Source organism: Canis lupus, chromosome 10, assembly GCF_048164855.1.
Source record: "Canis lupus baileyi chromosome 10, mCanLup2.hap1, whole genome shotgun sequence".
Classification (NCBI taxonomy): Eukaryota; Metazoa; Chordata; class Mammalia; order Carnivora; family Canidae; genus Canis; species Canis lupus.
The window spans coordinates 57,667,489-57,687,501 of NC_132847.1; the positions used below are offsets into that span (position 1 = coordinate 57,667,489).

Consider the following 20,013-nt stretch of genomic DNA (forward strand, 5'->3'; position numbering starts at 1 on the left):
GGGAAAGGTGGGAGCATCCCCTGGGGAAGCGTGGCTGGACAGCTAGCACACAGCAGGCGGGATACTGCACTAAGGCCGGGAGAGAGGGCCCTCTACCCTGCTGAAGACACCCTGCAACAGATGCGGAGTCCTCTGAGCGGGGTCCCAAACACCTCAGTCAGGAGACTCCCCTACCCTGACGTCCTACTGCCAACCAGGGCACCTCTGCCAAGAGATGCTGGGGACACAGGAGGACCAAGGACCCCTGACCCAGCCATGGCCCTTCAGTGTCCCCTCCCCTGCTCCCAGGGGCTGTGAGTCCTCACGGCTGCCACAGTCAAAGCAGATTTCCCTGACAGTGTCCAAGGAACCTGTCTTGTAAGAGCACAGTGAAGCAGCGCTCTGTGAGCGAACATACGGGAAGTGCCACCTGCTACATGGCCCCCATGAAGAGGCCCAGCACACGTGGGCATGCTGAAGGTTGGGAGATGTCCTGCACCTGGACAATCATGTGACCGGGCTTTAACCGACGTGCCCATCAAACCTATTTGATCACAAAGCCTCACCGCACTTTCACATATATGCTGCCTTTTTCTTGATGAAAAACCCATTAATATCCTATGGAACTAGTGTTCCAAAGAACACACTTTGGGAATGCTGGCTAAGGTCACTGAGCAAGGGAAACACTATGGAGAACAGCCTCTTGCAGGCAGGCGGAAGGTACACGTGGGGTGGTGGGGTGTCACCAGGAAGGGGAGAGAACACGGCCTGGAAAGGGTGCCAGGAATCTCACCAGGCAGCACACAAACTGCCTGGAAGGAAAGAACCACTTGAGTCCAGTGAAAAAGACAAGAGAGGTGCCTCCCTGAGCCTCAGTTTTTCCATCTGCAAAATGGGAATCAGCCCTGCTGGTCATCTCGGGTCATCGGATGAGATCAGGGGAGCTTGCACTGTGGAAAGCGGACCCCCTCCAGCATAGCTCTTTGTGTATGATGGATGTTCAAATAAACTTACCTGAAAGGAAGCTGCACAAATATCAGGCTCATGAAAAAAAAAAAAAAAGAAAAAAAAAAACAGGACAGCAGCAAGCAGCAGACACAAGAACTCAAAGCACATAACTTGGGGGCCAATGTATTTCAGGGGCAAACAACCCACGGCCTATTGATAACCAACCCCCGAAGCCACGAGTACAACAGTGAGAACCCCGGGCGCTTCCAGCTCCAGGAGGCTACGTGGATCAGTGGAAGAGGCGTGGGCCCGGGAGCCCGCCAGTCCAGCTCTTGGCCAGCTCTGCCCACCCGGGCTGTGTAACCAGCACGCAGCTTCCCTCTGGGTCTCCCGGGTGCGCAGGATTCCCTGGGGTGGTGGGGAGGTCAGGCTGATGCACGCAGTAGGTGTCCAATGACCACGTCTCCTTAAAGGCCTGGCCTTGAGGGACCTTTATAAAGAAGCCTGTCAGTGACGGCTAGAGAGAAACCGCCCTCTCCAGTCACGGTGCAAGTCGGCTGGGGCTGGTGGGAGGCTGAGAGGATGGAGGACGAGCTGGCTCAACAGGTGGAGGGTGAGCATGAGGTGGCTCTGGGCGACGTGGTCATGGCTGCCTCGAGAAGCCGTGAAGGGGGAGCAGACCTTCGTGGCTGGGGAGGGACACGAGAGACCACACCTCCCAAGGAGGTCATCATGTGGCCTGGCGGGGCTCGTGGCAAAGATGGGAACTCTGTGAAGGCTGCGGTCAACTGCAGACTTTGTGCAGACCCAATGCTTTCTGCACGGTGGCTCTCAGCTCCGAGCAAGAGGTTAAGTGACCTGTCCCAGGCCACGCAGCTGGCCAGGCATGGGGCTGCAGGTGAACTTGGAGCCCGAGTCTAGAGCACAAGCTCCCCTGTGCCATGCTGTCTCTCGAGGTTGGGACTGTCCACTCACGTCTTCTCGTGCCTATCAAGGTCCCCAAGGGTGGGCTGGCTCTAGTTTGTCTCTGTACCCCCGGCACCCAGCACATTACAGAAATGCAGCAAATGTTGGCCAAATTACTCATTTGAAAACACTTCCAAAAGCTACTGGGTTTTAGAAGTCGGAGCCCACTAAAGTAATATGACACCGCAGAGAACTATAAGCACCAATTCCCTTCTGAGGAACAGCATTAATGGGGTGTACAAGAAATTCCAAACACTTGGTTCCTTTGTCTAGAAAGTTTGAGCACCAAAATCCTTCCACAACGTAATGTATTAGGGTCTTCTGCTCCCACTTGAAGTGCAGGAAGCCCTACAGTGACATGGGGTGAGGTGCGTAGACTATCACAGCATCATCCTGCCCAACCCCTGATCTTGCAGGTGAGGACACTGAAGGCCAGAGAGGAGAAGGGAATCCAAGATCACACAGTGGACCTACTCTTTTTTCCTACAGAAAAGGTTGCTGTTGCAATGAAGAAAAATGCATTCAACATACATGTCCTGAACACTTGTATGTTGTATGCTGTAGGCGCAGCCAAGCATTAGAACAGAGTTACAAACAAGCAGTAAGGGACCGTGTGGGCTGAAAAGTTAGTTCTATGTAAGGGAGTCAAGAAAGGCTTCACTGGGTAGGTGACTTGTATACCAAAGAACAAGTTAGAAGTTTTACAGGAACACATGCCAGGGAAGGCTAAGATTCCTCTAGAACATGTGCTGCCCCAGCTAAGTGCAGACTTGCAGCTGGGCAGCCACTGCCTGAACAAAGATTGCATTTCCCAGCCTCCTCTGCAGCCAGGTGGGGCCTTGTGACTACTGGTGGCCAATGGAACGTGAACAGGAGTGGATGGAACACTAGCAGTCAAGAGGAAGGTAGTTAAGAATGGCTGTGCCTTCTCCACCATGCATTTCCCATTTCTGCCAGCCAGAAACTGCCAGCCAGATGCTGAGGCCCCTGGGGATGACAGGGCCATGAGGTGGAAGGAAGTGGGTCCCCAAATCACAGCGGGAAGCCACCTGCCAAGCAGAAGCAGCCATACAGGACTTCATGTGAGGCTAAGTCTACTGCGTTTGCGTGACAGCAGCAAGGGTCACCAACTACTACAGCAGGCAAGAGAAGACAGGCAGAGGGAATGTGACACAGGCATGGTGGTGTGTCCAAGCGTGGCATGTTTCAGGGAATGGGGAAGAGCTGATGGTGGCTGGAGCACTGCTATGACAGGACAATACTGGGATTCAGAAAGCTCAGGCTGGTGACCACGGGAGGGAAGATCATGTACAGGGATTGTTTCCAGGGGCCCTGGTATTGCTGGCGCTGCTCTCAAAGGAAGAGTGGAAGTTGTGAATGGTTTCCTGTAAAATTTGTCTCTCGCGTCCCTGTGGAGGAAATTGAAAACAGACACAAAGTCTTGTTAAATCTTTTAACTATTAGTTCAATTGACATAGTATTGTTAATGCTCGACTCATACTTGAGAAACCCATGGGTGTCTTGGGGAAAATAAATTATCTAATTATAAGAGTACTGAGTTTAATAAAAACATGCTGACTCAGAATGTCCCCCACCACCCACGGTCACAGCACGTCAAGGCTGGAGAGGGCCCCTAAGATGCAGGGGTCCAATCCCTCAGACAAGGACAGGACACAGAGCCCAGGGAGCAGGACCGACTTGCCCCAGGTCACATGGCCTGCAAGGGAGGTTTCCTCCAGACTCACTCTGTGTGTCTTTCTAGCTCTCCGATTTCCAGGGAATTTGAGTGGGAGCTGAACTTCTTTCTGCTACACAGGGAGAGTTTGAACTGCCTTACTCCCTCTTGCCCAAAAGATGTCAGGTTGCTCTTCACAGTGATTCACTTCTCACTCTATCCCTGCAACATTCCCCCCATCCCTACCCCCTCAACGCACATGTTTTGAGATGGGAAAAGAGGGAGAGGGTGGATGTTTCTTTCAGCCCAGAGAACATCTTCACTGAATGCCTGGCTGCGAGGCAATGACACACAGAGGTTAAGAGCAGAGACTGGAATCAAACAGCCTGGGTTCAAATCCCATTCCTCCCATTTGCTATCTGGGTGACCCTGAGGCAAGACCCTTTATCTCTCTGAGCCTTCATTTCCCTATCTATAAAATGGGGATAATAATAGTACTCAAAAGGTGGCTGGTGACATCAGACCCTGTGTGAGCAGCAGGAGGCTGACAGGTCCTGTCCTCAGAGGACAGCAGTGTGGACTAAACACGTATTTTTTAAAACCAACAAATGCACTCCAAATGTAAAGCAGATTAAAAATGAATAATCTCTGGCAGATTGTTCTCTAAGAGTAGACAGGGAAAAAAGAAGTCCACAGAATGAGCTTGGATTACAAATTGTCTCTTCTTTGTACAATTTGTGGACTCTCCATGGGTGGACTCTCCAGACCCCAGATGGCTCCTCCATGAACCCTGAGAGCGGGGACCTCATCTCCCATCAAGGCCTCCTGGACACCTGAACAGGCAGTAAGACCTCCCGGCATGCCAATCCTTCCAAGTAAGTTAAATAAGCCAGAAAAAGGCCTCCCCTGGAGTCCAACAGGGCAGAGGGCAGAGCACTGGATGTGGGGTCAGAGGACCGTGACTCCCTAGTCTACAGCTCCCTCGCGGTGGCATTCCAGGCAGGACCCCATGCTGCTGGGTTTCCTATCTGTAAAATGGGGATAGGAGGACACGCTGAGGCCATGAGGGGGCTCCACCAGAGATAATGAATGAGGTGACACCCTACAAACTGCAGGGGGCTAACAAATAAACAGGAGGGTGACGGCAAGGTCACTGTTAAATGCTACCTTAGCCTGAATTGCCTGAGAGACGGGGTCAGGGTGAGCCAGGGTCCCAGCAATGCCTCCTACTTAGGAGAGAGTTGTAGATAATGAAAACCATCATTGTTCGTGTCCACAGCTGACTGAAGATGATGACAATATCTGCCCCTTAGAAGCCCCTGAGTTTCAAAGGACCTGCCTGATAATTCTTAAAAGGAAAAAAGCGAACGGCCATGAAAAGTAGAAAAAAAGTGTTCGGTCTATCCAGTACCTAAAGAAATAGAAATTAAAATGAAGCACACTATTTAGCCTCCCAAACTAATAAAAATTTAAAAGTAAACTGAGAGTACTCAGGACTGGCGGGGATTCACTGACACTGGAGTCACACGCCCACAGCTGGTGGGGATGTTCACTGGCTCTTTCTGGAAAGTAATTCAGGAAGAAGTGCCATATACCTTGATTTAGACTCTTTGACTCCACAATTCCACTTTTAGACATCTATTCTGAGGAGATAATTAGACTTATACACAAAGTTGCCCACTGCAGCACTATTAATAGAAAGTTCAGATATCTACATATCCAACTACTAGGGATTTAAAATAAGGTAATTTTAGTACATCCATGCAAATGTATTATATTAAAAAGAGTTTTTAATGACATGGGTAACTGCATATATTTAATGTTAAATGAAGAAAGTAGGATGTAAAATTATAGATCCAAATTTATCTCAGCCACAGAGAGAAAAACATTTGGCACAAAACACTGCAGTGATCTTCCCAAATGTGAACAGCACTGGCCTCTGGGTGGTTGGATCGTGATTCCTTTAAAAACTCTTTTCACCTTTTTGGCACTGTGCAAATTTAGTAAAATGAGCGTGCACTGCTTTGAACGTGCACATACACACACAAAACGGCAATACACAGAAGCGATGGCTTAGGACCAACTAAAGGTGAAATTTCTGGTTGACCTTCTCCAACATACAAACTTGTTTGAAACTAATAAACTAATAAGTGGACCTGAGTACACATCACAGCTGGAATACTGGAGTGGGGAGGTTCAGCCGGAAGGCCCATGGCTTAGAGGACTGCTTTGCTGGTATTCTTATGGTGGAGCCAGGTTTTTGGTTCATATTCACCAACAAAACAGAACAAAACACAAAACGTTTTAAGCTAAAATGTTCAAACTATTTTCGATTGTGTAAGAAACACATTTTAGATCACAACCTCATTATGTGTAAATATACACAACCGAAACAAATTTTACCCTCCTACCCGCAAAGAATATTGATATTTTCTACGCTATTGTTTTAAAAAATGCTGGTGGCGAACCCTAAATTGGGTCCACAGCCGCCCCCAGCGCTCTGTGGACCACAGCCATGAAGACACTGGTGGACAAGGAAAGCTGGGCCTCCCCTCTCTCATGGGTCCTGGTCTGGGTTCTTGAATGTGTCCAGAGCATTTGAGCCATTGGGCACTCCACTGGCTGAGGTTGGGTTGCAAAAGAGTGTGAATGCTGAAGGGGGAGTGGGTGTCCTAAGGCAATCAAGAAAGAGGCAGGATGCCCTAAAATCTGGCCAGCGGGTCTGGCCCAGAACAGCTGAGGCTCAGGCCATCCAAAGGCCATCCAAAGGGCTCCTGGAAGCCACGCTCGGCCTGAGAACTTTGCCTTAAAAAGTAGCAAATAGCTGCAAATAGCTGCAATGGTAACCCCAAGTAGTGCAGAAGATAAACTGCTTTTGTAATATTTAGCTTCTCCCGATCATGCTTTTGCTCCATGGCACACTGTGATGCACGGTCCTCACTTCCACAGGACTTTTGTAGTTCAGACCCTCCCTCTGGATGCTTCCATGTGGAACGGCCTGACTTTGAGGGTGGATGCAGCCTGTGGGAGGGATGGGAGTGGGACAGAGCTGTCCCCTCGATCTAGCAGGTCAGAAGCATCCAGGTCTCTTGGTTGGGAGCTAGTCATCCGGTGCCCCCGAAGAAGACCACTGCTACGGAGGAATGTGTCCCCACACCTCGCATTCGTATGTGGAAACCCTGCCCCCAATGTGATGGTGTGAGGGGTGAGGGCATTTGGGAGGTGACGAAGCTTGGATGAGGTCACCAGGGTGGGACTCTTGTGACGGCAGCAGAGTCCTTCTAGGACGACAGAGGGGACACCTTGCTTCCCTGCTCTCCGCCGTGTGAGGACACAATGAGAAGTGGGCAGTCTGCAGCTTGGAAGAGGACCCTCACAGATCTCAACCACGCCGGGACCCTGATCTGAAATGGTCAGCCTCCGTGCAGTGAGAACCAATTCCTGTTGCCCACAAGCCACCCGGTAGATGGTCCTCTGGTATGCAGCCTGAACTAAGAACCAGTAGCTGTCGACGCTTCTGCTTCTCTATGCTGGGCCTTGTTTGGTACAGGAGACAGACTGTTACAGAAACAGAGTATGGGGCAATGAATTTGAGAGAAAATGAAAAAAGGTCCCAGTTTGTGCAAATGTTAAGAAAAATGTTCTCCTTTGGAGTGGGCTTGAGATGGCACATCATCCACTCTGATCATGGCAGTTAAGTTTCCTAAGATTTGCAAACCAGCCCAGTCTGTCTTCTTTCTGTGATCCTGGGCCACAAAGGCCATGGCCACTGAGGGCAGAGGAGAGGTTCTGGAAGCATTAGCAGCTACCATCTACCACAACCTGCCCCACTCCCTACCATCTAGTCACACTCTAGTGGCGCCCAGCTCCTGGCCAGTCTTCTCACGCCCTCCATGATCCTCACTGGCCCTACAACTAGAACCTTTCCTGTCTTTCCTTGACTGGCTTGGCTTCCCCCACCTCCATCTTCTCCTTGGCTCACATGTCTAGCCTCTGGAGGACAAGAGCAGAAAGGGTCCTGTAACCCTTGAGCCAAATCTCTCTACCATCACTCACCTACTCCCTCTGCAAAGCCCTTGCCCTTACTTGACTGGGTCACCCTCAACCACCGGGGGCCCTCATCTGTCTCCTCTGGCCTTCCCTCACACCATACCTCTTGCTCTCAGGTCCAGCACTTCCTTAGTTCTTGAAATGCATGGCACATCATCTCACCACAGGGCCTTTGCACATGTGCTTCCTCCTGCCTAGTCTGCACTCTTCTACCTTTCTACCTGAAGGTTTCCATCTTTCTTTAGATCCCAGCCCTCCTGCCACCTCCTTGGGGATGTCTCCAGAACCTTGCCTTGCCAGTCCCCACTCAAGGTCAGGAGCTCTCCTTTATATGCACTTGTGGCTCACACTGAGGCAGGGCAGCATAGTGGTCAGCATACAAACTCTGGGTTCCAATTCTGACTCTGCCACTTACCAGTTGTGTGATCTCAGTCAAGTTCCTTAATCTCTCTGTGCCGCAGTTCCTCCACCTACAAACTGGACCTGGCCTCAGTGGCTTTTGTGAAGTTAAATGAATGAGTAGATGTGACATGCTCAGAGCAGTGCTGGGCACAAGGTATCCTCGGTGCTCAACACCCCTATAATGCTTGGGACATGGATATTTTTCCAAGACTATTTTTCCAAGGGCTATTTTTCATGACTAGATCTAACGCTCCAAAGACTGTACGGCTTGTTCTGGTTGATTGAGGCCCCATGAGCCACCCTGGGGCTTCACTACCAGCCAAGACTGGTCCATTTCCAGCAACTTCCAGCAACCCCCATGCCTGCCTCACCCCCTCCCCTGCCCCTCACATCTGATAGCAGAGCAGAAATGGTCTGGTCTGGGTGTCAGGGCTCACTCTCCATCTCTGAGCCTCAGCTTCCCTGTCTGTAAAGTGAAGCAGCCCGGGCCCACGGAACAGATGAGCAGTGTTTAGCAACAGGCCACTAACAGAAGAAAAAGAACAGACAGTAAAAACTCAAGATAAAACACACGTGTTGGAAGCACTGCCAATTAAATCACCCTGAAGGACCACCTTATAGCCGATCAACAGATAAAATGATCATAATGGTGACAGCAACAGACACAACGACCCCCAGCCCCAGTGGGGCTGGCAGGAGCCACCTCCACATAGCACGGCGTGTGGGAACATATGAAGAAGACCAGGGTGCAGGTCCTGCCTCACTTGCCGGCCCGCCTCCCACCCTGAGGCTCTGCTCCCTCACCAGCTGGACATGGGAACGGTGAGGATGCGGCCTCCTCGGATTAACTGGGGAAACGTATGTGAAGTGTCTTGTGAATGATGAAGTGCTACATGAATATTTATTTGCTGCTGGCACTCTAAGTCTGTTCGATATTTCTGTGCATACCCGGCAATACACAGAACCGTAGGACCGGTCATGCTCTCTGACATAACCTCGTATCAAGGAGCACAGCCTGAGGAACAAAACAACAGAGGAAAAAGGAACGAGGCAGAGAGAGCCGTTAAGGCGCTATTTGTAATGGCAAATCCCCGGACGCAGGGCGTGATTGCCTCCCCAGACGGGGGCTGTCAGGCAAAGCGTGAAAACGCAACAGGTAAGCAAGTCCTCTAGGTTGTGGCAGTGAGGCAGAAAAGTCCATCCCACGTTAGGGAAAAAAGGAGAAAGCAAAGGAGCTGGAATAGCCCAACCCCAGCCGTGCTCTAAGGTTTGCAAAGTGAGTGGTGGTTTGCTTCTTGTGCATTTTTTTCCAATTGTTTCTCGCATGTGTGCCCTTGGTGGGGGGTGCGTTGTTAATCTTTGGTTTAAAGCTGATGAAACAGAAACTTCACATTAGACAGGAATGCGGGGCGCCAACAATAACAACAGTGATTGACGGGTCTGTGCGTGCCAGGGGCGCTGTAGGCATTTTGGTCCTGGCAACGACCCCGTCGCCTCCCCACCATCCGCAGTGGATGAGGAGAGCAAGGGTAGGTGATGGCTCGTAGGGGACACGGTGAGTAAGGGGAGGAGGGGGCTCACGCCCAGGAGGGCCTGACTCCAAGGCCCCTCCTCACCACGAGCTCTGCTTCCACTGTCACTGGAGGGCAACACTCAGCCACGTGGACTGAAAGTACCACAGGGAGGGTTTTAGCGGCACCTAAGGGAGGAGAGGTCTGGAAAAGGAGCGGGGGGTGGGGGGGTGGGGGGGTGGGGGCGGGGGTAGTGAGCGCTCAGTGTGGAGAAGTGTGCCGTCCTCTGCCAGATGTGCCAGAGGAGATGCAATCGGACCCCAAATGTCCCTGGGATCACAGAGCGCTCAGGATCCTAGTGACGCTCTCTGCCGTCTGAAACAGGAGAAGAAGACGGAGAACAGTACCTTGCCTGCATTCAGTTCAGAAATCGCTGCCAAAATCTGCTGCCTGGACCCGTCGGTCTTAATACCCAGCTCCTTCAGGTCGCCATCCGTGAGCGTGAGGAATGCCTCCATATCCACCTGGGAAAACAGAAGGGGGGCTCGCTGCCGTCGGCTTGACGCCACACCTCTTTCTTCCCAACCACAATGGAAATATGATTATGGGCCATGCGTGCTTATTAGCAGTGAATTAATTATGACTTACTACTTCCAATTCCTGATTTTACCACGAGTTTGGTTTAAAGTATTATTAAGAACTAACTCTCCTCGGCTCTAGGCCCAGGAATTCCAGGACAGGTGCATTGTGGAAAGACCCTGACCACTGAGCAAGGGAGAGGAGTCTCGGAGACCATAGTCCGGGTGGCCGGCGTGCTGCAAATCCAAGTCTGCTAGTAGAAAGCTGATCCCAGGGGTGCCTGCCTTGGGCTCCGGTCATAACCCCAGGGTCCTGGGGTGGAGCCCTGCATCCGGCTCCCTGCTCACCGGGGAGTCTGCTGCTCCCTCTTCCTCTGCTGCTCCCCCTGCTTACACTTGCTCTAATAAATAAATAAGTAAATAATAAATACAATCTTTAGAAAGAAAGAAAGAAAGAAAGAAAGGAAGGAAAGAAGGAAGATAGATAGTTGATCCCAGTGCTGCTGCGTTTCCAGCAATCCTGGAAACCTCACAGCAAATGTGCGTATGTGGCAGGACTCGGCACGCTCCCCCCCACAGGACAAGGGGGGGGCAGACTGTGGGAAGACGCAGTGAGCAAATCAATAAGCAGAAGCGATAAAGGAAGAAGGGCCACGGAGAACGGAAGCGGAGAAGGGCTGAGAACAAGGGCGCCTCAAAGCCGCGCGGGCCTCGGCTGCTACAGGAGAGACCCTAACGTTTCTGTCCCAGCTTGGCCTCGGCTCCGGGCGAAGGGTGCACGGGCCGCCCGGCTGTGTGGCTGGTGGGTGGCGGCGCCCGTCCTCTGAGGGTCAGACGTGGCCGGTGCCGGCCTCATGCTGCGGTGTGCACCCCACGTCTGTCCTAGGGCCTCACCGCGAGGTGACGAGGGGAGGATGCGGAAGCTCACGCCATGAGTATTTTACAGACTGAGTCGTTCAAACCTGATGACAGAAGGTGTGATTGCTACTCTCCCCTGTTGGGGGACAGGGAAACTGAGGTACGGAGAGATTCAGTCTGCAAAGTGAAGGGGCCGGTCCGTGGAAGCCAAGCCTGGAGCCCGGGCAGCGGGTCCCAGAGCCCCTGCTCTTCCCTGCGGGCCACATCACCCCTCGGTGCCGCGGCTGCTCGGCCGCCCTCTCGCCGTTTCCGCAGGGCAGCGGCCTCCGTGCTAATGCGACTTGACGTTCCCTAAGAATTAAGCAGTTGTGTCCCCCGTATGGGTCCTCGCAAATTAGACCCCCAAAGGGCAGTCACCTGGGAGAGGTGGAAGTGAGCTGGGCTGCGCACAGCCCCCCGTCCGGCCTGGGCTCGGGAGAGGAGGTGGCGCTGCCCCCCACGGTGCTGCGTGGACACAGCCGGACAGGGCCTCAGGCCCCGCCTGCACCTGGGCACCAGGGCAGGGGCCTTGCCTCAGTCTCCCACCTGAAATGTACGAACCCTCCCCCAACCTAACTTACGGGTGGTTGTAGGTTCTACCTGGAGCTTTACAAGCTAAATTATAAAAACATGATAGTTTTACGTGACATAATATTGCAACAATTTAAAAGAAAACTTTTGTAACTTATTGGAAATCCTCAGTTCTTCACTTTAAAAGTAGGCATTCAGGGCAGCCCGGGTGGCCCAGCGGTTTAGCACTGTCTTTGGCCCAGGGCGTGATCCTGGAGACCCAGGATCGAGTCCCACGTCGGGCTCCCTGCATGGAGCCTGCTTCTCCCTCTGCCTGTGTCTCTGCCTCTCTCCGTGTCTCTGTCTCTCATCAGTAAATTAAAAAAAAAAAAAAAGTCTTCAAAACAATTGATGGAGGTAGAGGTATTTTTTTTTCTGGAAACATGTCCCCTACCATTCCCTCTGTGTTTTAATAGTCATTTTACCTTCCCGGATTGAAAGAACCTGAAGCAGGCTGAGCCGGTGGGTAGGGGCCGCGCCCCCCGCCCCAAGCCCCTGAGGTGCCTCCCGGCACGGCTCCGGGACTTCACGGCTCAGCCGGGGCTGCGGGGCTGGAAGAACAGACGACAGGGCTTTGACCGACACGGCCTGCGCCTCCCCCCGCCCCCGCCCCCACGGCCAGCTCCTCAGCACCTCTCTGCCCTCTTGCCCAGGAACCGGGGTCTGTCCCCGAGTCTGCCCCTCACTGCCCCACGAGCCTGGCCCGCCACCCACACAGGCCACGGGCCTTGCCGGCCCTCGGCTGCCCCCAGACCGTCCACACAGGAGCGCGGCCAGGCCGGCCGGCCCCGCCTACGCGGGCTCTCTCTCCGCTCAGACGAGCCAGCGTCCGGGGGGCCGCGGCCAGGCCAGGGCTGGTGGTCTCTGCGCACGTCTGCCCCCCTTCCCAGGGGCCCGCCAGCCCTGCTCCCGCCCCTCAAAGCTCAGCCGAGGCTTGGCTGAGGTGTCCCCTGGCCCTCACTCCGCAGACCCCCTTCCCTGCGCTCCCAGAATGCTCTGGGTGTTTCTGCTCTGCTGGGGTCAGGCTCTGGGAGGGGGCCTGGGAGGGGGCAGGGACCTGGCTGGCTGAACGAGCGCGTCCACCAGTGTTCTGTTGCTTCCCCACCTGCACTGGCCTTCTCAACCCTGACCTTTGTCACCCCTGGGGGCTGCCAAATCCTCACAGCTCGTTTTAGGTGGAGAGCACCAGAGACGAAATTCTCCTCACGTGAGTACTTCTGAAGGGTTAGCAGAATGAGGCAGAAACATCTGTGTCCTTTCAATATTCATGTCCTACTTTTTTTCTTTTCTTTCTTTCTTCTTCTTCTTCTTCTTTTTTTTTTTAGTAAAGCATCCTAGTTGCCAGCCAGGCACATTTCCATGAAGCTAAGGCACTGTATTTCTGAGTTTCCCTTGCATAGGAGTATGGCAACGGACAGACTTCCGGCTAATGAGATATAAGAGGGTTTATGATACTTTGAGGAAGTCTCTTAAAAAGGAGAGCATGTGTCTTCCCACTGTCTCCTTCCATCCTGCTGCCTGGAATATGGATGTAATGGCTGGAGCGCTAGCAGCCATACTAGACTTGGAGGATGAACCATACACTTTAGTGATGGTGGAGCACAGAGCTAGACAGAGTTTAGATGACTCCCCTGAATACTTGCTGTGGGGAAAATAACCTTCCCTTCTGTTCAAGATACTATTATTTGGGGATTTTTCAATATATGTAACCAAATCCATCCTGATGCAGGTAGAGAGTTGAAAATTTAAAGTAGTCTGTCTTTAGTTTCAGTATGGCAAGATGAGAAAATGTATTAACTTCATTATTCTTCAAATTCTCAGCAAGGACTAAAAGCATAAAATAATAGGGAGAAATATTTATGAGCCCTGGAAATGAGGGAAAAGCACTAACTGCATGTCAGGTATTTTAAGGAGTTTCTTAAGGGACTAACCAGTGCTCTGTACCTGTGGGGATGGGTGTGGAGGTGAGGGCAGGGGCAATCAATGGTGTTAAAACCTGAGTCCCCCCCAAAAAAAAAACAAAAACAAAAAACCCGAGTCCCATGAAAGCCTTCGAGGGCACACAGGATCTCTGTATGGATAGACAGCAACTCTCACACACTGCTACCCTAGCTTATATGTTGTCCAGAGAGGAGCTAAGCACTTGGGTGGGGCTGGGGGGGGGTTGGGGAGGCATGACAGCTGAGCTGGCTCCTGACAAGGGCACTGCATCTGCTAAACCTCACACCACCCAATACACTCAGAAATCCTCCAGCCAGGGCTCCCAACCCTCCCCAAGTGCTGCCTGAGGCCTTAGCACCCTCCCTGATCCCAAAGGCTATGGAGACTTTCAAGTGGGTGAGTGAAGACCACAGCAAATCTGCATGGTCTCCCTTCCCTTCAAAATTGCAAAAGCAAAAAAAAACCAAAAAAACCAAAAACAAAAACACCCTCCCCCCCCAAAAAAAAACCTCCAAAAGCATCAAATTTCATCTGGAACATACTTCATTTCACTACAAGGGACAACTGTGAGAAAAAGAGAATGGCGAAGGGCAGGTGTGCCCCCAGGCATGCCAGCTGCAAAACGGGGATGCAGCCAAGAACTCAGGACAAATGCTGCCTTGTGAAACAAAGACACCTCAAGAAACAGAGGCACACCTTGAGATGTGTTCTCTGTGTACTCCAAGAGGGCACAGGACACAGCAAACAAAAGCAGGCTGCCAGTAGCACACAGGAAAGATTTCTTGGCAACGAGAAACATCACTGCTAAGGTTGAAAATGCCAAAGAGGCAAGAAGGACATGCTGGACACAGCAAGAAAGCAAAAGAGGAAGAAAGCCACTGCACTCTGCTGCTGAAAACAAAATACAAACTCTTCAGTAGCATCTCAAGCTTGTCAGGGACAGTGAGTGATTCTCAGGATTGCTATCGTAATTATGACAGTTGTCATATACTTGACCAGGCACCAGAATATTCTAAACCAGTAATTATACCCTGGTGGCTAGTGGCCCTGCAGAGGAGCTTTATTTGGCCAAAATGGTAAGTTTTTCAAAAACTTATTGAGATATAATTCACCTAACGACAATGTCCACTCATTTAGAGTGTACAACTCACAAGGAACACAGTCAGTGGTATTGCAATAGTGATGTAACAGGAAGGAGGGTGGCTCTGCTTGTGGTGAACACAGTATGAAAGATTAGCCTGTCGAATCACTGAGTTGTACACCTAAAATTAATGTGACATCGTGGGTCAACTCTATGCAAATGAAAAAAAATGTTTAATTAAATAAAGTGTACAATTCAGTGATTTTTAGTATATTCAGAGTTGTGCAACCATCACACTCAATTTTAGAACATTTTCATCACTCCAAAAAGAAACTCACACCCATATAAGCAGTCACTCCTCCCCCCACTCCCTGGCAACCACTAATTACTTTCTGTCTCTACAGATTTGCTTATTCTGGACATTTATATAAATGGAATCATACCATATGTGGCCTTTTGTGTCTGGCTTCTTCCACTTGGCATAATGTGTTCCAGGTTCATCCGTGTTGTAGCGCGTGTCAGCACTTCATTCATTTTTATGGCCGAATTATATTCCATGGTACAGTGATAACGCATCTGGCCATTCATCAATTGATGGACATTTGGGTTGTTTCCCACTTGTTGGCTATTGTGAATAATGCTGCTGTGAACATTCGTGTATAAGTTTTTTGTGGGGACATATGTTTTCAGTTCTCTTGGGCATATACCCAGGAGTGGGCTTGCTGGGTTACATGGTAATTCTATGTTTAACATTTGAGAAACTGCCAAACTGCAGAACGGTAATTTTTTTTTTTTAAATGTGATTGTGAGCGCTTTTAAGCCAAAGGAACTCTGTTGGATTAACACAGACCCTACATCCAGACACTTAGCACAGATTCATTAGGATTTGCTTTTGACCCACTTTAAATCTAAAAGCCTGCCAGTTGATCCCCTTCAACAAAAGTGTGTGCAGGACAGACACAAACTTTACTAGGGAGAGAAGTGCTCAAAATTACAAAATTCTATTACAACAAAACAAGCCATAAGGCCCCCAGGATTTCACTGTGATGAACTGAACTAAATGTGCTGAACACAAACTCCATTTCCTCAGCTGTCTCAGTGAAAAAGATCAATCGAAGCTTGCAGGATGAAAACCCATATATTTAAGATATTTTTTTACAGTAACATTCAGATGGACATTCAAAAATAACACCCTTACCTCTTGCTCCTCAAAAATGGGCTGATATTTCTCAAGGGATAATTTCTTAAGGATTCCAGTCAGTTCATCTTTGAGAGGGAAAGATGTGAAAAGATATTTTAGAATTTGGCAAAATGCATCAGAACAGTGGTCTTCAAACTCATAAAGCAGTGGCAGTCTTATTTCAAATGAAATGTCACAAGAAACCCCAACACAGAAAGCAGATCTAAGCTCCGCTCATGGGGATGCAGCTGGGGGTGAGTCTGAGCCACCTGTCAGCCACACTTCCCCTCCGTGCACGCCCTTGGCATCTCCCCAAATCCCAAACTGGGTGGTGGAAACAGAAGATGGGGAGGTCCGTGGCCAGGTGACCCTCCAACGGCTACAACCCCCAAGTTCTCCGAGTTCTAGCTGCTGGTACTAAAACTCTACTTTCTGTCCAAGAATGGCTTTTAATTGTGATTTCTTGATGCTGGTGGCCGCACCTGTGGCAAATGCTAATGCCAGCAAGTTGTCAGCGAGGCGGAGAAAAAACTTAAGAGAACAAGTAGGTGGCTTCAGACCAGAACTGGAGTTTGGCCCAGTGTGAGGAGGCTGTGGGCTTCCCAAAGGAAGGATGGATACACCCGAGTGGAACAGCAGAGCCAGAGGGGCCCAGAGCAGGGGAAAACAGAAGATTCTGGATAGCAAGATTTCAGAGGAGGAGGGTGAAGAAAGGAGACAAGAATAGCATCAGCAAGAAAGCGGGGGGGGGGGGGGGGCTGGCTTGAAAAAACATCCATTCACACATTCGACAGGGATTTACCAGACGAGGCATTAGGGACTCAACAGAGACCAAAACAGATAAGCAGGCTGCCAGGCCAAAGGCAGCAAGGAAGGGTACGGGTAGATGACAGGGAATGGGAGAATGTTGTTTATTATAGAGGGCGGATAACGAAGGTCTCCTTTATAAAGTACCATTTGAGCAGTAAATGAAGGAGTGAACTGTGCAATACCAAGGGAAAGATCACCAGGCAGTATTTAGGCAGAAGGAACAGCAAGTGCAAAGGTCCTGGGGCAGTGGGTGCAATTCACAGAAGAGTGGACTGGAGGTTAGGGGGCCTGAGTTCCTTTTGTAATTCATTCATTCAACAGCAGCTAGCAACATGCCTACTACATGTTGGGAGTGCACAGATGGAAAGGTCTGTGCTGTGAAGGAGCTCAGTGGCTGGGAAGATAAAAATGATGAGGCTGATGCACCATCAGGCACCCTGCACATGGATAACCCATTTGCTCTTTCCAACAACCCCCTGAGATCCATCCTATCATTGTCCCCATTTACAGATGGGGAAGCCAGGCGTCACAAGGCTGGCTACCACATCTTGGATGAGATCATACTGCCAGTCTGTGGCAGAGCAGGAATTCACACCAAGTGGTCCAGCTCCCAGGCCTGTGCTATGCACCCGACCCCTTCTGACACCTCTCTCTGTCATCACTGGTGACAACTGCATGATGAGGGGTATCACCAAGGGGGTGTGGGGACAGGGAGGACGGCCAACCAGCTTGAAGGACTGGGTGAGGACTCACAGAAGAGTGCTACTGAGCTAGGATGTATGAGATGAATGGAGTCCCAGTCCACACAGAATCCGCTGACAGTTGCATGATGCCCAACCTTTGCTCCTGGGGCTCCCTCCACAGCAGCATGCTGGTAAATGGCTAACAACTGGCTCTCCGAGGGAAAATATATGTATGTACATAGGTAGGTAGATAGGTAGGTGCATAAGTTTGTTGCAGATTTTATTGAGATAAGGGGTGTGTAGCACACAATTTACGTATCAGAATATACTACACGATATCGTTTCTTATAAATTCCATCTGGCCAATGCTTGCATGGCATTCCAGGCACCTCATTGAATGCTCTCACTGATTTTTGCCCTCCTCTTGAATCCCTCGCCAGTGAGTATCGTTCCAACATGGGTGTTGGCGGATAGTTTTGTTTATGGGAACATGTAAGATGAAATGGAACAATGAAGACGCATATTGGACCTACACGTGAGCAACTCTGCCGAGTGAGATAATGGTTTTAAAATCCTGGGAGAAGATTTTCTCAATTTTTTTGTGTTAGTCACAATATAACAGACACACTTTTAACCTTCGCCTGCAAAATGCACATTCTCTCCATCATTGTCTAGATTACATCATAATGGTCTTTGAAACAATAAACCAAACCCTGATCAGTGGCACTTGCTGACGTCATGGAGTCAATACCCCTTCCTGGCTGATTTCAAGATGCCAACACAACCCATGTTCCTGGAAGTGGAACTGGGAAAGGATGTGCATAGTAATGTACCATTATATAGTATTCCTATCGCATAAAGAGCACAGATATTAGTAAAATGTACTAAAGTAGTTAATAATACAATTTGTTTTAAATACCACATACCCCTAATTTAATATGATTAGTGTCATTATGTAAATTCACATAATTTGACTTTTTATTTCTTTTCTTGGATTCTTTTATATATGTTTTTAATATACGTTTGCTTGTGTACATTTATATATAATTTATATATTATATATTACATTTTTATATTTATAGATTTTATGTTATATATGCTTTATGTTTTTTTTTTTAATTTTTATTTATTTATTCATGAGAGACAGAGAGAGAGAGACAGAGAGAGAGAGAGAGAGAGAGAGAGGCAGAGACACAGGCAGAGGGAGAAGCAGGCTCCATGCAGGGTGCCTGACGTGGGACTCGATCCCAGGTCTCCAGGATCATGCCCTGGGCTGAAGGCAGTGCTAAACTGCTGGGCCACCTGGGCTGCCCTGCTTTATGTTTTATATTGATTTTATGTTTTATATTTACATACGCTTTATGTATATTTTGTTTTCAGGTATATTTATATTATATAATATATTTTATATATTTTACATAATATGTAAATATATAACATGTATTTTTATATATTATATATAAGTGAATATGTTTATATGTAATATACAGATATTACACATATAATACCTGTAATTATTCTATATCTAGGTGGTAGTGTTTTCGTGTAATGACTTTTAATAGTTGTGTTTAATCGCTGGCTTGTACATTTCCTGTAAATTCAACAACTGACTCTGGCCAGCCACTGCCCTGCCTCTTCTCAGCCCTCTGGCCTGGCCTGAATGCTTGTTCTTCGGTGAAGTCTGCCATGGCAACTCCGTGTTTGCTGATAACACAGATTTGATCCTATTTGTGTCAAAATCATATAAGGCTATTATGTTGCATGCGTCCGAATCCCTGGCCTGACTGTGAGCTATCCTAACACCCAGCACAAGTTAAGGCACCCAGTGCACAGGCTTCACCACTACTTAGAGAGTCTAGAGAGGGCAGCAGGTGGAAGATGGGGCAGGCAGAGGCCTGTAGGCGGTCCTTGACTGGGGCCACATGTTTCCCACAAGAATGTTGTAAATGTTTGGGGTACAGGTTGCAGCTCTGTCCAGTTCCAGTGACAATCTCATGCCCATAGGACAGAGGTCTTGTTGCTTCAGGACACAGAACTCGAAGAGAAAACTAGGCTTTCTACGCCAGAGAAATTAAAAAGAAATTGCTGTCAGGTCCTCTTTTATTTTTATCTCAACTAGGGCTTTGCAATCCTTTTTTAAACAATGAAGGAGGGGATCCCTGGGTGGCTCAGTGGTTTAGTGCTGCCTTCGGCCCAGGGCCTGATCCTGGAGTCCCGGGATCGAGTCCCATATCAGGCTCCCTGCATGGAGCCTGCATCTCCCTCTGCCTGTGTCTCTGCCTCTCTCTCTCTCATGAATAAATAAATAAAATCTTTAAAAAAAAATGAAGGAGAAGGAAAAGCATGGGCACAGACAGTGCATACAGATACAGTCTCAAAGGTGGGGTATGAGTACCTAACTGAACCTCTAGGAGTTTACATTCCTAAAAAGCCTCCAAGGTAGGAGAATTCATGGGCAGGGAACCTTACACTCCACATAGAAAACACAGTTAGGGGAGAATGTGGTTTGCTAGTGACTCTCTAAAGCTGTTATTAATGATTGCATTAGATATCACAAAACAATAAAAGCAACCCCCAAATAAAGAAGATGCCAATGGCAGCATGCATTTATCAACTCAGTCCAGACCACAGCCTGGGTAGTTGCTCTCAGCTTATCTAACCTGCTGGGCAGAGCGTGCTCAGCCCCCTTCTCCTGGCAGCTGCAGCCAGGTGCCCTTGCAGGAGTGTGAGGCCCTCGCACAC

The 20,013-nt window shown here is 49.5% G+C and overlaps 1 protein-coding gene across 1 annotated transcript in view; it reads right to left on the reverse strand.

Moving 5' to 3' along the window:
- Positions 1-1,094: 1,094 nt before the first annotated feature.
- ANKS6 (ankyrin repeat and sterile alpha motif domain containing 6) overlaps positions 1,095-20,013 on the reverse strand; it is a 47,627-nt gene continuing 28,708 nt past the window's right edge. The window contains exons 13-15 of the mRNA XM_072842075.1: positions 15,797-15,864; positions 9,939-10,055; positions 1,095-3,302 (exon numbers count right to left, since the gene is read on the reverse strand). Of these exons, the coding sequence (XP_072698176.1) occupies positions 3,198-3,302; positions 9,939-10,055; positions 15,797-15,864 (290 nt within the window). The 3' untranslated portion in view covers positions 1,095-3,197. The remainder of the gene's footprint in view (positions 3,303-9,938; positions 10,056-15,796; positions 15,865-20,013) is intronic.